Source organism: Pristiophorus japonicus, chromosome 13 (assembly GCF_044704955.1).
Source record: "Pristiophorus japonicus isolate sPriJap1 chromosome 13, sPriJap1.hap1, whole genome shotgun sequence".
NCBI lineage: Eukaryota > Metazoa > Chordata > Chondrichthyes > Pristiophoridae > Pristiophorus > Pristiophorus japonicus.
Genome location: NC_091989.1, coordinates 7,168,848 through 7,183,125, shown reverse-complemented (window position 1 = coordinate 7,183,125; position 14,278 = coordinate 7,168,848). Strand labels below are relative to the sequence as shown.

Genomic DNA, 14,278 nt, shown 5'->3' with positions numbered 1-14,278 from the left:
TCACCACTCTCTGGGTGAAGAAGTTTCTCCTCATCTCGGTCCGAAATGGCTTACCCCTTATCCTTAGACTGTGCCCCCTGGTTCTGTAGAAGTTGTACAGTTGATACATGCTTGAGTTCAATATACAGGTACAGCGTCGGGAATCCAGAACCCTCGGGACCGAGGCCGTTCCAGACTTCGCATTTTCCGGACTTTCGAGCGTGTTTCTGACGTCACGAATCCAGAAACGCCCGAGCCCAAGTTTGGGTATTTCTGGATTTTGGAACGTCAGAAAGCTGGGGGTGGGGGAGGGGGGCCCGTGGGGGTGTTCGAGCCGCCGGCCACGTCCAGGAGGCTACAATGTCGGCAGGTCCGGATTCTGGAACATTTTACGGATTCCGGATGACCATGCCACCGATTGGTCTGGATTCCGGAACATTCCGGAATTCCGGATTTTTGGCGCTGCATCGGGATCGATCATATTCACAACCACTGTGTCCTATTTGACTCTGAGCTGAGCTTCCTCTCCAACTCCATATCCTCTCCATCATAAAGACAGCCTGCTTCCACTTCGAACATCGCCCGTCTCCGCTCCTGCCTCAGCTCAGCTGCTGCTGACACCCTCATCCAGGCTTTTGTTATCTCCAGACTCGACTATTCCAAAGCTTTCCTGACTGGCCCCACATCTTCCGCTCTCCATAAACTTGAGCTTATCCAAAATTCTGCTGCCTGTATCCTAACCCGCACCAAAACCCCTGTGCTCGCTGACCTACATTGGCTCCCGTTCGGTGAAAGAAAGACTTGCATTTATATATCATCATCATCATCATCGGCGGTCCCTCGTATCGAAGATGACTTGCTTCCACGCCAAAAAAGAGATGAGTTCACAGGTGTTTCAATGAAGGACCTAATATTCCAGATCCCGAACTACATCCTGAAGGGTGGAAGATGCCTGTGGGTGGATTTTTTTAACGTGGGGTGACCGTTGCACACCAGCCACCACACGGGCTTGACAGAGCGAGGTCTTGGTCCAGTGGCAAGGGTTAACCAGGACAACTGGAGACCAGCTCTGCTGCACGGACCCAGTGCGCCCACATATCGCAGTGTGGGCTGGGCCCGTGCTGCCCCTGGGCCCTCGCCTCTCCTGGGCCCCGATCACGTCCCTCTACAATCTCCCGCCGCTCCTTCGCCCCGACCGCGCCGCTCCTGCAGTACCTGCCCACGCTCCAATCACCGACCTGGACCTTGGTGACGTCACTCTTCATTACCGTCGCCCTACTGCACCAGCTCGCGCTGCTCCCTGGAGTGGTATTCCACCATGCTGCTCCTTCCGCTCCCCGGCCTGCTCCGATGGTGCTCGCAGGCCGGGGGCCGCACAGACTGCTGGGCCAGGCCGTTACACTGCTCCTTCCTCTCCCTGGAGCACCATCGGAGCAAGCCAGGCAGCAGAAGTTCTAGATTAACCCATGAGGGGTAACATCCTCTCTGCATCCACCCTGCCAAGCCCCCCCCCAGAACTTATACAGCGTCTTTCACGACCATCAGACATCCCAAAGCGCTTTACAGCCAATGAAGTACTTTTGGAGTGTAATGTGAGAAATGTGGCAGCCAATTTGCGCACAGCAAGCTCCCACAAACAGCAATGTGATAATGACCAGATAATCTGTTTTTTTTGTTATGTTGTTTGGGGGATAAATATTGGCCCTAGGACACCGGCGATAACTCCGCTGCTCTTCTTCGAAATAGTGTCATGGGATGTTTTAAGTCCACCTGAGAGAGCAGACGGGGCCTCGGTTTAACTTCTCATCCAAAAACGTGAAAACCACAAATTTAAAATTCTCGTCTTCATGTTCACATCTCGACAGGGCTTTACCCTTCGCTGTCTTTGTAACCTTCTCCAACCTTGACAAGGTGGATGCAGAGAGGATGTTTCCACTGAGGGGAGACTAGAACTAGAGGGCATAATCTTAGAATAAGGGGCCGCCCATTTAAAACTGAGATGAGGAGGAATTTCTTCTCCCTGAGGGTTGTAAATCTGTGGAATTCGCTGCCTCAGAGAGCTGTGGAGGCTGGGTCATTGAATATATTTAAGACAGAAACAGACAGTTTCTTAACCGATAAGGGGTTATGGGAGCGGGCAGGGAAGTGGACCTGAATCCATGATCGGATCAGCCATGATCTTATTAAGTGGCAGAGCAGGCTCGAGGGGCCATATGGCCTACTCCTGCTCCTACTTCTTATGTTCTTACAACCCTCCAAGAACTCGGCGATCCTCCAACTCTGGCTTCTTGCGTGCCGTACCCTCCCATCGCTCCACCACAGGCAGCCGTGCCTGCAGCCATTGAGGCCCTAAACTCTGCGATTCCCTCCTTAACCCTCTCGGCCTCTCCTCCTTTGAACCACTCCTTCTAAACTCCCTCTTTCGTTAAGCTTCTAGTCACCGCTCCTAACATCATCATCTCCGGCTTGGTTGTGGTGTGAAGAATTGCAGGCCCTTTTTCGACATTAAAGGCGCAGTACAGGTTCTAACTCAAGTTATTGAGCGGTGGGCTTCAATGGGCCGCGCAGCTGTTTTGCGCCCCTGATTTTTTTCTTGTGCATTCTGATAATTCATTCCTTAAATCTCCTCCATCTTTTGTCTCCATCCTATGTATTGAGCACCTTGGGCATTGTCTGAGGTTAAAGGTGTTCTACAAATGCACTGAAACATTGGTTAATGTTTTTTTGAAAACCAACATGATAAGTTTAAGAACATAAGAATTAGGAGCAGGAGTCGGCCATTCGGCCCCTCGAGCCTGCTCCGCCATTCAATAAGATCATGGCTGATCTAATCTGGCCTCAACTCCACTTCCCTGCCCACTCCCCATAACCCTTCACTCCCTTATAGTTCAAGAATCTGTCTATCTCTGCCTTGAATATATTCAATGACCCAGCCTCCACAGCTCTCTGGGGCAGAGAATTCCAAAGATTCACAACCCTCAGAGAAGAAATTCCTCCTCATCTCCATCTTAAATGGGCGACCCCTTATTCTGAGACTATGCTCCCTAGTTCCAGATTCCCCCACGAGGGGAAACATCCTCTCAGCATCTACCCTGTCATGTCCCCTCAGTATCTTATATGTTTCTGTAAGATCACCTCTCATTCTTCTGAACTCCAGTGTGTATTGGCTCAACCTGCTCAACTTAATTCCGGTGTTGTAGTCCTTGTTGAATATACATGTATTGCCCATCATGCTGCTTCATGTTGGACATTGTTCCAAGGACACTGGCTGCTCCTCACACCTTGTCCAAAGCAGCTGAGCCCACACGTCAGGAGCTACATGTCTGAGCATGAACAGGGAGTGTCAGCAGTCTGTTTGTGGAGGCACCATAGCTGAACCTGCTCCTATTCACACTTGCATCGGATATACGGCACAGAAACAGGCCATTCGGCCCCACCAGTCCAAGCCGGCGTTAATGCTCCACTCGAGCCTCCTCCCGTCTTTCCTCATCTAAATCTATCAGCGTAACCCTCTGTTCCCTTCTCCCCCCCATATGCTTGTCCAGTCTCCCCTTAAATGCATTGATAATATTCGCCTCAACCCCTCCCTGTGGCAGCGAGTTCCACATTCTCCCCACTCTCTGGGTAAAGAAGTTTCTTCTGAATTCCCCATTGGATTTCTTGGTGACTATCTTATATTTTCTAGCAAGGAACATGAGGTAATGATCAGGAAAGGATGATTTTTCATTTGTTTGCTCTTCTCCCGAAGTTGGAGATGTTGAGGCCAGATTTAGCTCTGTTTCTGCCAGCCTGGCTAAGATCACCTCATGCGATACAGACTTGGGATCTAACGTAGGGATCTTCCTGATCTGTATGGTTAAGTTCCACATTGGTCAAAGTATTTATGAACTGAAAAAAATGTGTATTTGTATAGCACCCTATCACATCGCATGGCACTTAATGTACAATGAATTATTTTTTAAGTACACAGTAAATTATGTTAGCAAAAGCTTCCATAGATATGTGAAGAGAAAAAGATTGGTGAAAACAAACGTAGGTCCCTTGCAGTCAGATTCAGGTGAATTTATAATGGGGAGCAAAGAAATGGCAGACCAGTTAAACAAATACTTTGGTTTTGTTTTCACGAAGGAAGACACAAATAACCTTCCGGAAATACTAGGGGACCGAGGGTCTAGTGAGAAGGAGGAACTGAAGGATATCCTTATAAAGCAGGAAATTGTGTTGGGGAAATTGATGGGATTGAAGGCTGATAAATCCCCGGGGCCTGATAGTCTGCATCCCAGAGTACTTAAGGAGGTGGCCATAGAAATAGTGGATGCATTGGTGATCATTTTCCAACAGTCTATCGACTCTGGATCAGTTCCTATGGACTGGAGGGTAGCTAATGTAAAACCACTGTTTGTTTCAAAAAGGAGGGAGAGAGTACACGGGTAATTATAGACCGGTTAGCCTGACATCAGTAGTGGGGAAAATGTTGGAATCAATTATTAAAGATGAAATAGCAGCGCATTTGGAAAGCAGTGATAGGATCGGTCCAAGTCAGCATGGATTTCTGAAAGGGAAATCATGCTTGACAAGTCTTCTGGAATTTTTTGAGGATGTAACTAGCAGAGTGGACAAGGGAGAATCAGTGGATGTGGTGTATTTGGACTTTCAAAAGGCTTTTGACAAGGTCCCACACAAGAGATTCTTGTGCAAAATCAAAGCACATGGTATTGGGGGTAATGTACTGACGTGGATAGAGAACTGGTTGGCAGTCAGGATAAACGGGTCCTTTTCAGAATGGCAGGCAGTGACTCGTGGAGTGCCGCAGGGCTCAGTGCTGGGACCCTAGCTCTTTACAATATACATTAATGATTTAGATGAAGGAATTGAGTGTAATATATCCAAGTTTGCAGATGACACTAAACTGGGTGGCGGTGTGAGCTGTGAGGAGGACGCTAAAAGGCTGCAGGGTGACTTGGACAGGTTAGGTGAGTGGGCAAATGCATGGCAGATGCAGTATAATGTGGATAAATGTGAGGTTATCCACTTTAGGGGCAAAAACACGAAGACAGAATATTATCTGAATGGCGGCAGATTAGGAAAGGGGGAGGTGCAACGAGACCTGGGTGTCATCAGTCATTGAAAGTTGGCATACAGGTACAGCAGGCGGTGAAGAAGGCAAATGGTATGTTGGCCTTCATAGCTAGGGGATTTGAGTATAGGAGCAGGGAGGTCTTACTGCAGTTGTGCAGGGCCTTGGTGAGGCCTCACCTGGAATATTGTGTTCCGTTTTGGTCTCCCAATCTGAGGAAAGACGTTCTTGCTATTGAGGAATGCAGCGAAGGTTCACCATACTGATTCCCGGGATGGCGGGACTGACATATGAGGAGAGATTGGATCAACTGGGCCTTTATACACTGGAGTTTAGAAGAATGAGAGGGGATCTCATAGAAACTTACAAGATTCTGACGGGACTGGACAGGTTAGATGCAGGAAGCATGTTACCGATGATGGGGAAGTCCAGAACCAGGGGACATAGTCTTAGAATAAGGGGTAGGCCATTTAGAAAACTTCTTCACTCAGAGTTGTTAACCTGTGGAATTCCCTGCCGCAGAGAGTTGTTGATGCCAGTCCATTGGATATATTCAAGAGGGAGTTAGATATGGCCCTTACGTCTAAAGGGATCAAGGGGTATGGAGAGAAAGCAGGAAAGGGGTACTGAGGGAATGATGAGCTCCAAGAGTCGAATGGCCTACTCCTGCACCTATTTTCTATGTTTCTATGTAAAACACAACAGTCACACTGCACAACTTATTATGAATACTAAATTGGAAATATATTTTTCAGATTTTGTGTGGAGTCAGGAAGAGCCACAGAACATGGGCCCGTGGTTTTTTGTATCTCCCAGGTTTGAAAAACAGTTAGGATACAAGGTAAGCTATGATATCCATCAGAGTAAAGCTCTATTATTATGAAGACCCCAGATAGAGTGGATAGGAAGGACCTATTTCCCTTAGCAGAGGGGTCAACAACCAGGGGGCATAAATTTAAAGTAATTGGTAGAAGGATTAGAGGGGAGTTGAGGGGAAATTTCTTCACCCAGAGGGTGGTGGGGGTCTGGAACTCACGGCCTGAAAGGGTGATAGAGGCAGAAACCCTCACCACATTCAAAAAGTACTTGGATGTGCACTTGAAGTGCCGTAATCTGCAGGGCTACGGACCTAGAGCTGGAAAGTGGGATTCGGCTGGATAGCGCTTGGTCGGCCGGCATGGACACGATGGGCCGAATGGCCTCCTTCCGTGCTGTAAATTTCTATGATTCAAACGTTAATACTGTTGGACAGTGAAGGTGTGTGGATAAATATTCCAGTTTTTGTTTGGAAGTTGGGGCGTATGAATGCCGAACTTTCTTGTAAGAGGTGATACGATAGTCAATGAGGTTGGTGATCGAATAGTTTTTGAGAGAGAGAGAGAGAGAGAGAGAGAGAGAGATCACGTGGGACTAAGATGCCTGAAAGTTCCACCAACAGAGGAACGGGAGAATTCTCAGGAGGCGAGAGATGGTGCAGCAGTGGGGACATGCTGACATGTGCAGCTGGAGGAGGTGGCAGACATGAAGAGGGACAAGACTGTGGAGGCACTTGTAAATGATTGAGGATTTTAAAATTCCATGCATTAGTGGACAAAAGCCATTGGAGGTTGCTTGAAGATAGGTTTGATAGAGAAACTGGAATTAATGCAAGATGCAATAAAGTCGGCAGCGTTTTGAATGAATTGGAGTGTTTGGAAAGTGGAGCATGGGAAGATAACAAGGTGAACATTAGGGGCATAGTTGCATAGTGGTTATGTTACGGGGCCAGTAATCCAGAGGTCTGGATTAATAATCCATAGACCCGACTTCAAATCCCATCATGGCAGTTGGGTAATTTAAATTCAGTTAATTAAATAAATCTGGAATTAAAAAGCTAGTATCAGTAATGGTGACCATAAAACTACTAGATTGTTATAAAAACCTATCTGGTTCACTAATGTCCTTTTGGGAAGGAAATCTGCCGCCCTTACCTGATCTGGCCGATATGTGACTCCAGACCCACAGAACATAAGAATTAGGAACAGGAGTAGGCCATCTAGCCCCTCGAGCCTGCTCCGCCTTTCAACAAGATCATGGCTGAACTGGCCGTGGACTCAGCTCCACTTACCCGCCCGCTCCCCGTAATGTGGTTGACTCTTAACTGCCCCCTGAAATGGCCCAGCGAGCCCCTCAGTTGTACCAAACCGCTACGACAAAGTCAGCACTGTGGGAGCACCTTCACCACACGGACTGCAGCGGTTCAAGAAGGCGGCTCACCACCACCTTCTCAAGGGGCAATTAGGGATGGGCAATAAATGCCGGCCTGGCCAGCAACGCCTGCATCCCAGGAATGAAAAAGAAACGGAGGTGATCATGAGGGTTCCAGCAGCAGTGGAAGTGAGTTAAAGGGAAGAGGTGGGTTAAGTTGGAAATAGGTGGTCTTGGTGATAGGTCAGTTATGGGATCTGAAACTCCGCTCAAGATCCGACCATGAGATTGGATTCATCCTGAACAAGCAGTTACGGAGGGGCGATGGAATCAGGACTAGTGTGCAAATCCTTTGGCAGGAACAGGGTAGTTTTGGTCTTGCTATTCTTAAGTTAGAATAAGTTCTGGCTGATCCCTGATTTAATGTCTGATCAGCAGTCAGACAGCACGATGATGGTGGTGGATTTGAGGTAATGACAGTGACTTATAGCTGTGTGTCCTCAGCATACACATGGAAGTTGATCCCTGCCTACAGGCGATATTGGGGAGTAAAAGGCAGATGGGGGACAAGCGGAGGCCAACAATCTCAAAAATATAGACAATCCACATTGTTAATCCAGGGCAGTTAGCAAATCAATGCAGGGCAGAAAAAGATACAGATTTCATTAGTGACTTAATTAACAAGCCAAAATATTTGTCTGCCAGTGATGGTTAATTGCTTGATGTACGTTGGATGCAATTGCAATTTTGGCCACTTAAACTTGCTGCCATTTTTATAGCCCAGACCACTTGGTATTTCCCCACAATTACTATTTGTTACAATATTGTCCTCACTGTTCCTAATTCATAGCAAATAATTAATTGGGTCCAAAATTGACCCTTGTTATAGCCCCGCGGAGGTGCTAACGGGGCACTAATGATTTATCACCCGGGGGCAGGCGGAGGAAGCGACCTGCCCGGAATTGCCCCCGGGATGCCGCGGGCGAAAACGGGTTTGCGCTGCGCCCCTTACTTTTTGCAATGATGTTACCGCCTCGTGCCGACCCCTTTGCGCCCCATGGGGGAGATTGGCGTGGGGTGATGCCAACGACCGTGGCTGGCCCATCCCGGCCGCCCTTAAAGGGGAGGACCTTTGCACTGCTGGGCCGCCAACAGGCAGACCCGCACCTCCTCTTGGTTGCCGGTCCGCAGGTCTGGCTGAAACCCTCCCTGGTAGCCCAGTGGGTGCCAGGAGCAGCCCTCCTGCCCCGTGGAGGCGAATCCGCCTCCCATACCGCCCCGCACATTTTTTTCAGACAAAGACCCCATCATCATCATCATAGGCAGTCCCTTGGAATTGAGGAAGATTTGCTTCCACTCTTTTATAAAAAAAAAAAAAAAAATTAGTCCTTGGGTGGCTGAACAGTCCTAAACAAGAAACACAGTCCCTGTCACAGGTGGGACAGATAGTGGTTGAGGGAAAGGGTGGGTGAGGAGTCTGGTTTGCCGCACACTCTTTCCGCTGTCTCTGCTTGCTTTCTCCATGCTCTTGGCGACGAGACTCGAGGTGCTCAGCGCCCTCCCAGATGCACTTCCTCCACTTAGAGTGGTCTTTGGCCAGGGACTCCCAGGTGTCAGTGGGTATGTTGCACTTTATCAGGGAGGCTTTCTTTGTAACGTTTCCTCTGCCCACCTTTGGCTCGTTTGCCGTGAAGGAGTTCCAAGTAGAGCGCTTGCTTTAGGAGTCTCGTGTCTGGCATGCGAACAATGTGGCCCGCCCAGCGGAGCTGATCAATGTAGTGACCGTTAGCGGCCCATCTCGCTGGGCAATAAATATTCATTTAATTCAAATGGGGCGCGGGACAATTTCACCCCCATTAACTCTTCTAATTCTTTGTATTTGTCTCCAGTTGAAGTTGGTAAGCAGACCATCTCTTCCAACACCTGCAGTTGGCATCGGGACTGTACATCAGGAACAAAATCAGGACATCCTCACCAGAACCATCTTCTCCTAAAAGGAATTGGGTAAAGCTGTGTGCGCTGCTGTGCCTGACTGTCGGAGAAGACCCACAGCTTACTAATATAGTTGTTGAAGTTATAATTCAACAAAACCGTTTTCCAAAAACATATTTTACTTTTCTGTCTTGAAAGGCCTTTGAGTTCTCACCAAATCATGTAAAGTTTTCCAACTGACTGTAGTTAAAAGTAAAATCCCGAGTTCTTTTTGAGAGCTAGGTATGCAAAATGAACTGGACGTTTTGTAGACAAATACTCCCATGACATGATCTATACATATACCTCAAATTTCAAAAGCACGTTTATGCTGATCTTGTCGGACTGAATAGCTACTGCTGTGCTACAATTCATGGGTTCAAAGGAGTTTTAAATTCCTCTACTGCTCACAAAGCAATCCCTCTCAACGTGACGTTATTCTAAAACTACAAATCAACCAGGCATAACTGTGCAGAAAATTCCTCCCCCACACACACAGCGTGTCAAATGTTAATAAAGAGTACAACGTAAATCGGACATTTCAAAAGAGCAGCATCTTCTCGTTATGTGCTTCACTACTGCCACCACATTACTGGCACTGAATGGTGCAACTTGAACCAAAGGTGAAGGAACTGGGTTAGTGCTCCTGCTGTCCCACCAAGGGGTACAGGTCCCACCAAACAAGGGCGCTTTCAATATTCAGCAGAATTGGGCTTGTTGTCAGGGCAGCTATGCTTTGTGACTGGTGCTGGGTTGAGCAGTTCTGCCTTCTCGCACAGAGGAGGGAAGTTGTTCCATTACACAGGCTTATCTGGTTCTTCCTCAGTCACAAGAAGTAGTCCAACAGGCCGATACAGTGCGACACACACAGCCCGATACAGTGAAACACATAGTGTAACACATACAGTGCGACACACACAGCCCGATACAGTGCGACACACACAGCCCGATACAGTGCGACACACACAGCCCGATACAGTGCGACGCTCGCAGCCCGATACAGTGCGACGCACGCAGCCCGATACAGTGTAATACATACAGTGCGACACACACAGCTCGATGCAGTGCGACACACACAGCCCGATACAGTGTAATACATAGTGCGACACACACAGCTCGATACAGTGCAACACACACAGCCCGATACAGTGTAATACATAGTGCGACACACACAGCTCGATACAGTGCGACACACACAGCCCGATACAGTGTAATACATAGTGCGACACACACAGCTCGATACAGTGCGACACACACAGCCCGATACAGTGCGACACATACAGCCCGATGCAGTAATACATAGTGCGACACACACAGCTCGATACAGTGCGACACACACAGCCCGATACAGTGCGACACACACAGCCCGATACAGTGCGACACATACAGTGCGAGACACACAGCCCGATACAGTGTGAGACACACAGTGCGAGACACACAGCCCGATGCACTGCGAGACACACAGCCCGATGCACTGCGAGACACACAGCCCGATGCAGTGCGAGACACACAGCCCGATGCAGTGCGACACACACAGCCCGATACAGTGCGACACATACAGTGCGAGACACACAGCCCGATACAGTGTGAGACACACAGTGCGAGACACACAGCCCGATGCAGTGCGACACACAGCCCGATGCAGTGCGACACACAGCCCGATGCAATGCGACACACACAGCCCGATGCAGTGCGACACACACAGCCTGATGCAGTGCGAGACACACAGCCCGATGCAGTGCGACACACACAGCCCGATACAGTGCGAGACATACAGCCCGATGCAGTGCGACACACAGCCCGATGCAGTGCGAGACACACAGCTCGATGCAGTGCGAGACACACAGCTCGATACAGTGCGACACACACAGCCCGATGCAGTGCGAGACACACAGCCCGATGCAGTGCGACACACACAGCTCGATACAGTGCGACACACACAGCCCGATACAGTGCGACATAAATACACCATGAACTGCCAACTTCCATCACAAGCACAGCCTCTCGTGCTTTCAGATACTGCGGCCTAAATTGCCCTCTGCCCCAAACGGCGCACATTTCGAAATAAATTATTATTCTCTGCCCCAATCCATGGGGCGGAGAATAGAGTGAAATTGGCATCTTTAAAGTTTTTAATGTTTGGGGCGGCTGAGGGGCGGAGGTGAGTCGGGAGCGGGGCGGAAGGCGGGCGGTGTCATCAGCGCCACACTGAGCACGTCGGTGTGACGCTGATGATGTCAGCACGATGCGCTGACGCATAGCAATGTCCCTCCCCCTTCAGTTAACTTAGAAACATAGAAAATAGGTGCAGGAGTAGGCCATTCGGCCCTTCTAGCCTGCATCGCTATTCAATGAGTTCATGGCTGAACATGAAACTTCAGTACTCCATTCCTGCTTTCTCGCCATACCCCTTGATCCCCCTAGTAGTAAGGACTACATCTAACTCCTTTTTGAATATATTTAGTGAATTGGCCTAAACTACTTTCTGTGGTAGAGAATTCCACAGGTTCACCACTCTCTGGGTGAAGAAGTTTCTCCTCATCTCGGTCCTAAATGGCTTACCCCTTATCCTTAGACTGTGACCCCTGGTCCTGGACTTCCCCAACATTGGGAACATTCTTCCTGCATCCAACCTGTCCAAACCCGTCAGAATTTTAAACGTTTCTATGAGATCCCCTCTCATTCTTCTGAACTCCAGTGAATACAAGCCCAGTTGATCCAGTCTTTCTTGATAGGTCAGTCCCACCATCCTGGGAATCAGTCTGGTGAACCTTCGCTGCACTCCCTCAATAGCAAGAATACCCTTCCTCAAGTTAGGAGACCAAAACTGTACACAATACTCCAGGTGTGGCCTCACCAAGGCTCTGTACAACTGGAGCAACACCTCCCTGCCCCTGCACTCAAATCCCCTCGCTATGAAGGCCACTGTGAACTCTGCAGCCACTTTAGTGGCACCCACCAGGGAAGGTTTATGGCCGGGCCAGCAGCCGACAATTAAAAATAAAATGGCGGCTGCGGTGGCGTGACCTCCCCTTTAAGGCCGGGTGCGCCACCCAGCCTCGGGCAGCTTCCCGCGAGGGAAAGCTGTCGGGGTCACCGATCCTCGGCGGCTCCACTCCTACGCAGCAATCCCCCTCGCGGGGCGAAAGGAATCGCCGTGGGGGTCCCGTTTCTGCCACTTCCGGTCCGGGGGCCAATTTCCGACTGGTCGGCCCATCCTCCTGCCCGCCGGTCGGACTGGCCTTACCGCCCCATTGCTGCCTCTTAGAGGCGGTAATGGACCTTGGGGAGGGAGGCAATTTTGGTCCTTTGCTCGAATGGCCATACACCTGCCACAATTCACAGAATCGATACACCTGGATTGTCCAGCATCCTTTGGCAGTAGATTCCCAGCTTGTGGCATACCAGGAACAGACGAGCTACCCAGGGCCAATTTTGAGTTTAAATACAAACGCGAAGCAATGCAAAGATACCATTTAAAAAAAAATATGTGTTATTATTATTGGACCTCGTTCCGCCATTTTTAAATCATTCATGGCTTGCTCACCTACATTCTGCCAGCTAGTCGGGGAGATTGGCTGGATGTTCAGTGATTCATACTCACTGACAACGACACTTTGGGACAGGACAGGGAATTGAGGGGAAAAAACTGCAAATAATTCATGTCACAGACAGATAGATTTTTAACCAATAAGGGAATTAAGGGTTACGGGGAGAGGGCGGGTAAGTGGAGCTGAGTCTACGGCCAGATCAGCCATGACCTTATTGAATGGCGGAGCAGGCTCGAGGGGCCAAATGGCCTACTCCTGTTCCTAATTCTTCTGTTCTTGTGTTAATTGGAATACACAGCAGGTTCTGTCAGCCTAAAGCAGAAGGGTAATGACATTTTCCGAATGGAACTGTGCTGGAAAAAGTTCACCTGTCTTTTTGCTTTACACATCTCGGCAGATCTGCTGCATTCCTCCAGTATTTTCTGTTTTTATACCAGAATTCTATGAGAGACCCATGTTTAAATACCACAGCCAGGTCTAATCCATGCCCTGGGTGCAGAAAGGCAACACAGCTGAGAAGTTTAGTCTGCTCTGTGCTCAGAAGATTCTCCTTTGACAGATGGTTCAATACTGTAACGGGTCAGTCATTTTCAGTCAAAGACCAGATTTAATATTGTAAACATGTTAAATTGTTGATAATTAAATTATAATAACGGAGATGTATGTTTAAATTACAAAACAATTGAAAGACTTGTGTTTGTAAATCTTATTTAGGACATATGTGGTAATTCTGTAATTCACAACCATTTGCCCAATTCTTTTAAGATTTAATTTATGTAACGACAGTAAGCTTTCTGATGCTGAAAAAAATAAAATCATGCAAGTACCAACTAGCCTCATAATGATTGAGGTAAAAGTGCTGAAGACCTTTCTCCCCAGTGTGGATTTATTTACTTTTATTGACGAATGAAAGTGTGGAGGTGGGGTTAGCAAAGTGAAGCCTATAACAGGGGACTCTTAACAATTGTTACATGTCGATCAAATCTAAATATTTACCATGTGCCTTACAACCAGCTTGCCCCCCGCCCCCCCCCCCCCCCCCCCGGCCCGAAATGGGGCACTCCTTCCCTCTGCCCCCCCCATTTTGATGGTTTTTACCGCAACTGCGATTCAGGTCGCCTCTTGAGCGACATTCGGCTCTTTGCTTTTTTTGTTTTGATCTGGAAGCCGCTCGAGACTACACGAGAGGGGGGGGGGGGGGGATACAGGGCAGTGACTACAGGAGAGGGGGGGGGTTACAGGGCAGTGACTACAGGAGAGGGGGGGGTTACAGGGCAGTGACTACAGGAGAGGGGGGGGGTTACAGGGCAGTGACTACAGGAGAGGGGGGGGTTACAGGGTGGTGACTACACGAGAGGGGGGGGGTTACAGGGCAGTGACTACACGAGGGGGGGGGGTTACAGGGCAGTGACTACAGGAGAGGGGGGGGTTACAGGGTGGTGACTACACGAGAGGGGGGGTTACAGGGTGGTGACTACACGAGAGGGGGGGAGTTACAGGGCAGTGACTACAG

General features: G+C 48.9%; 1 protein-coding gene across 1 annotated transcript in view; it reads left to right on the top strand.

Moving 5' to 3' along the window:
• dhtkd1 (dehydrogenase E1 and transketolase domain containing 1) overlaps positions 1–13,629 on the top strand; it is a 99,943-nt gene extending 86,314 nt beyond the window's left edge. The window contains exons 16-17 of the mRNA XM_070897105.1: positions 5,812–5,897; positions 9,133–13,629. Of these exons, the coding sequence (XP_070753206.1) occupies positions 5,812–5,897; positions 9,133–9,237 (191 nt within the window). The 3' untranslated portion in view covers positions 9,238–13,629. The remainder of the gene's footprint in view (positions 1–5,811; positions 5,898–9,132) is intronic.
• The last annotated feature ends 649 nt before the right edge of the window (positions 13,630–14,278 follow it).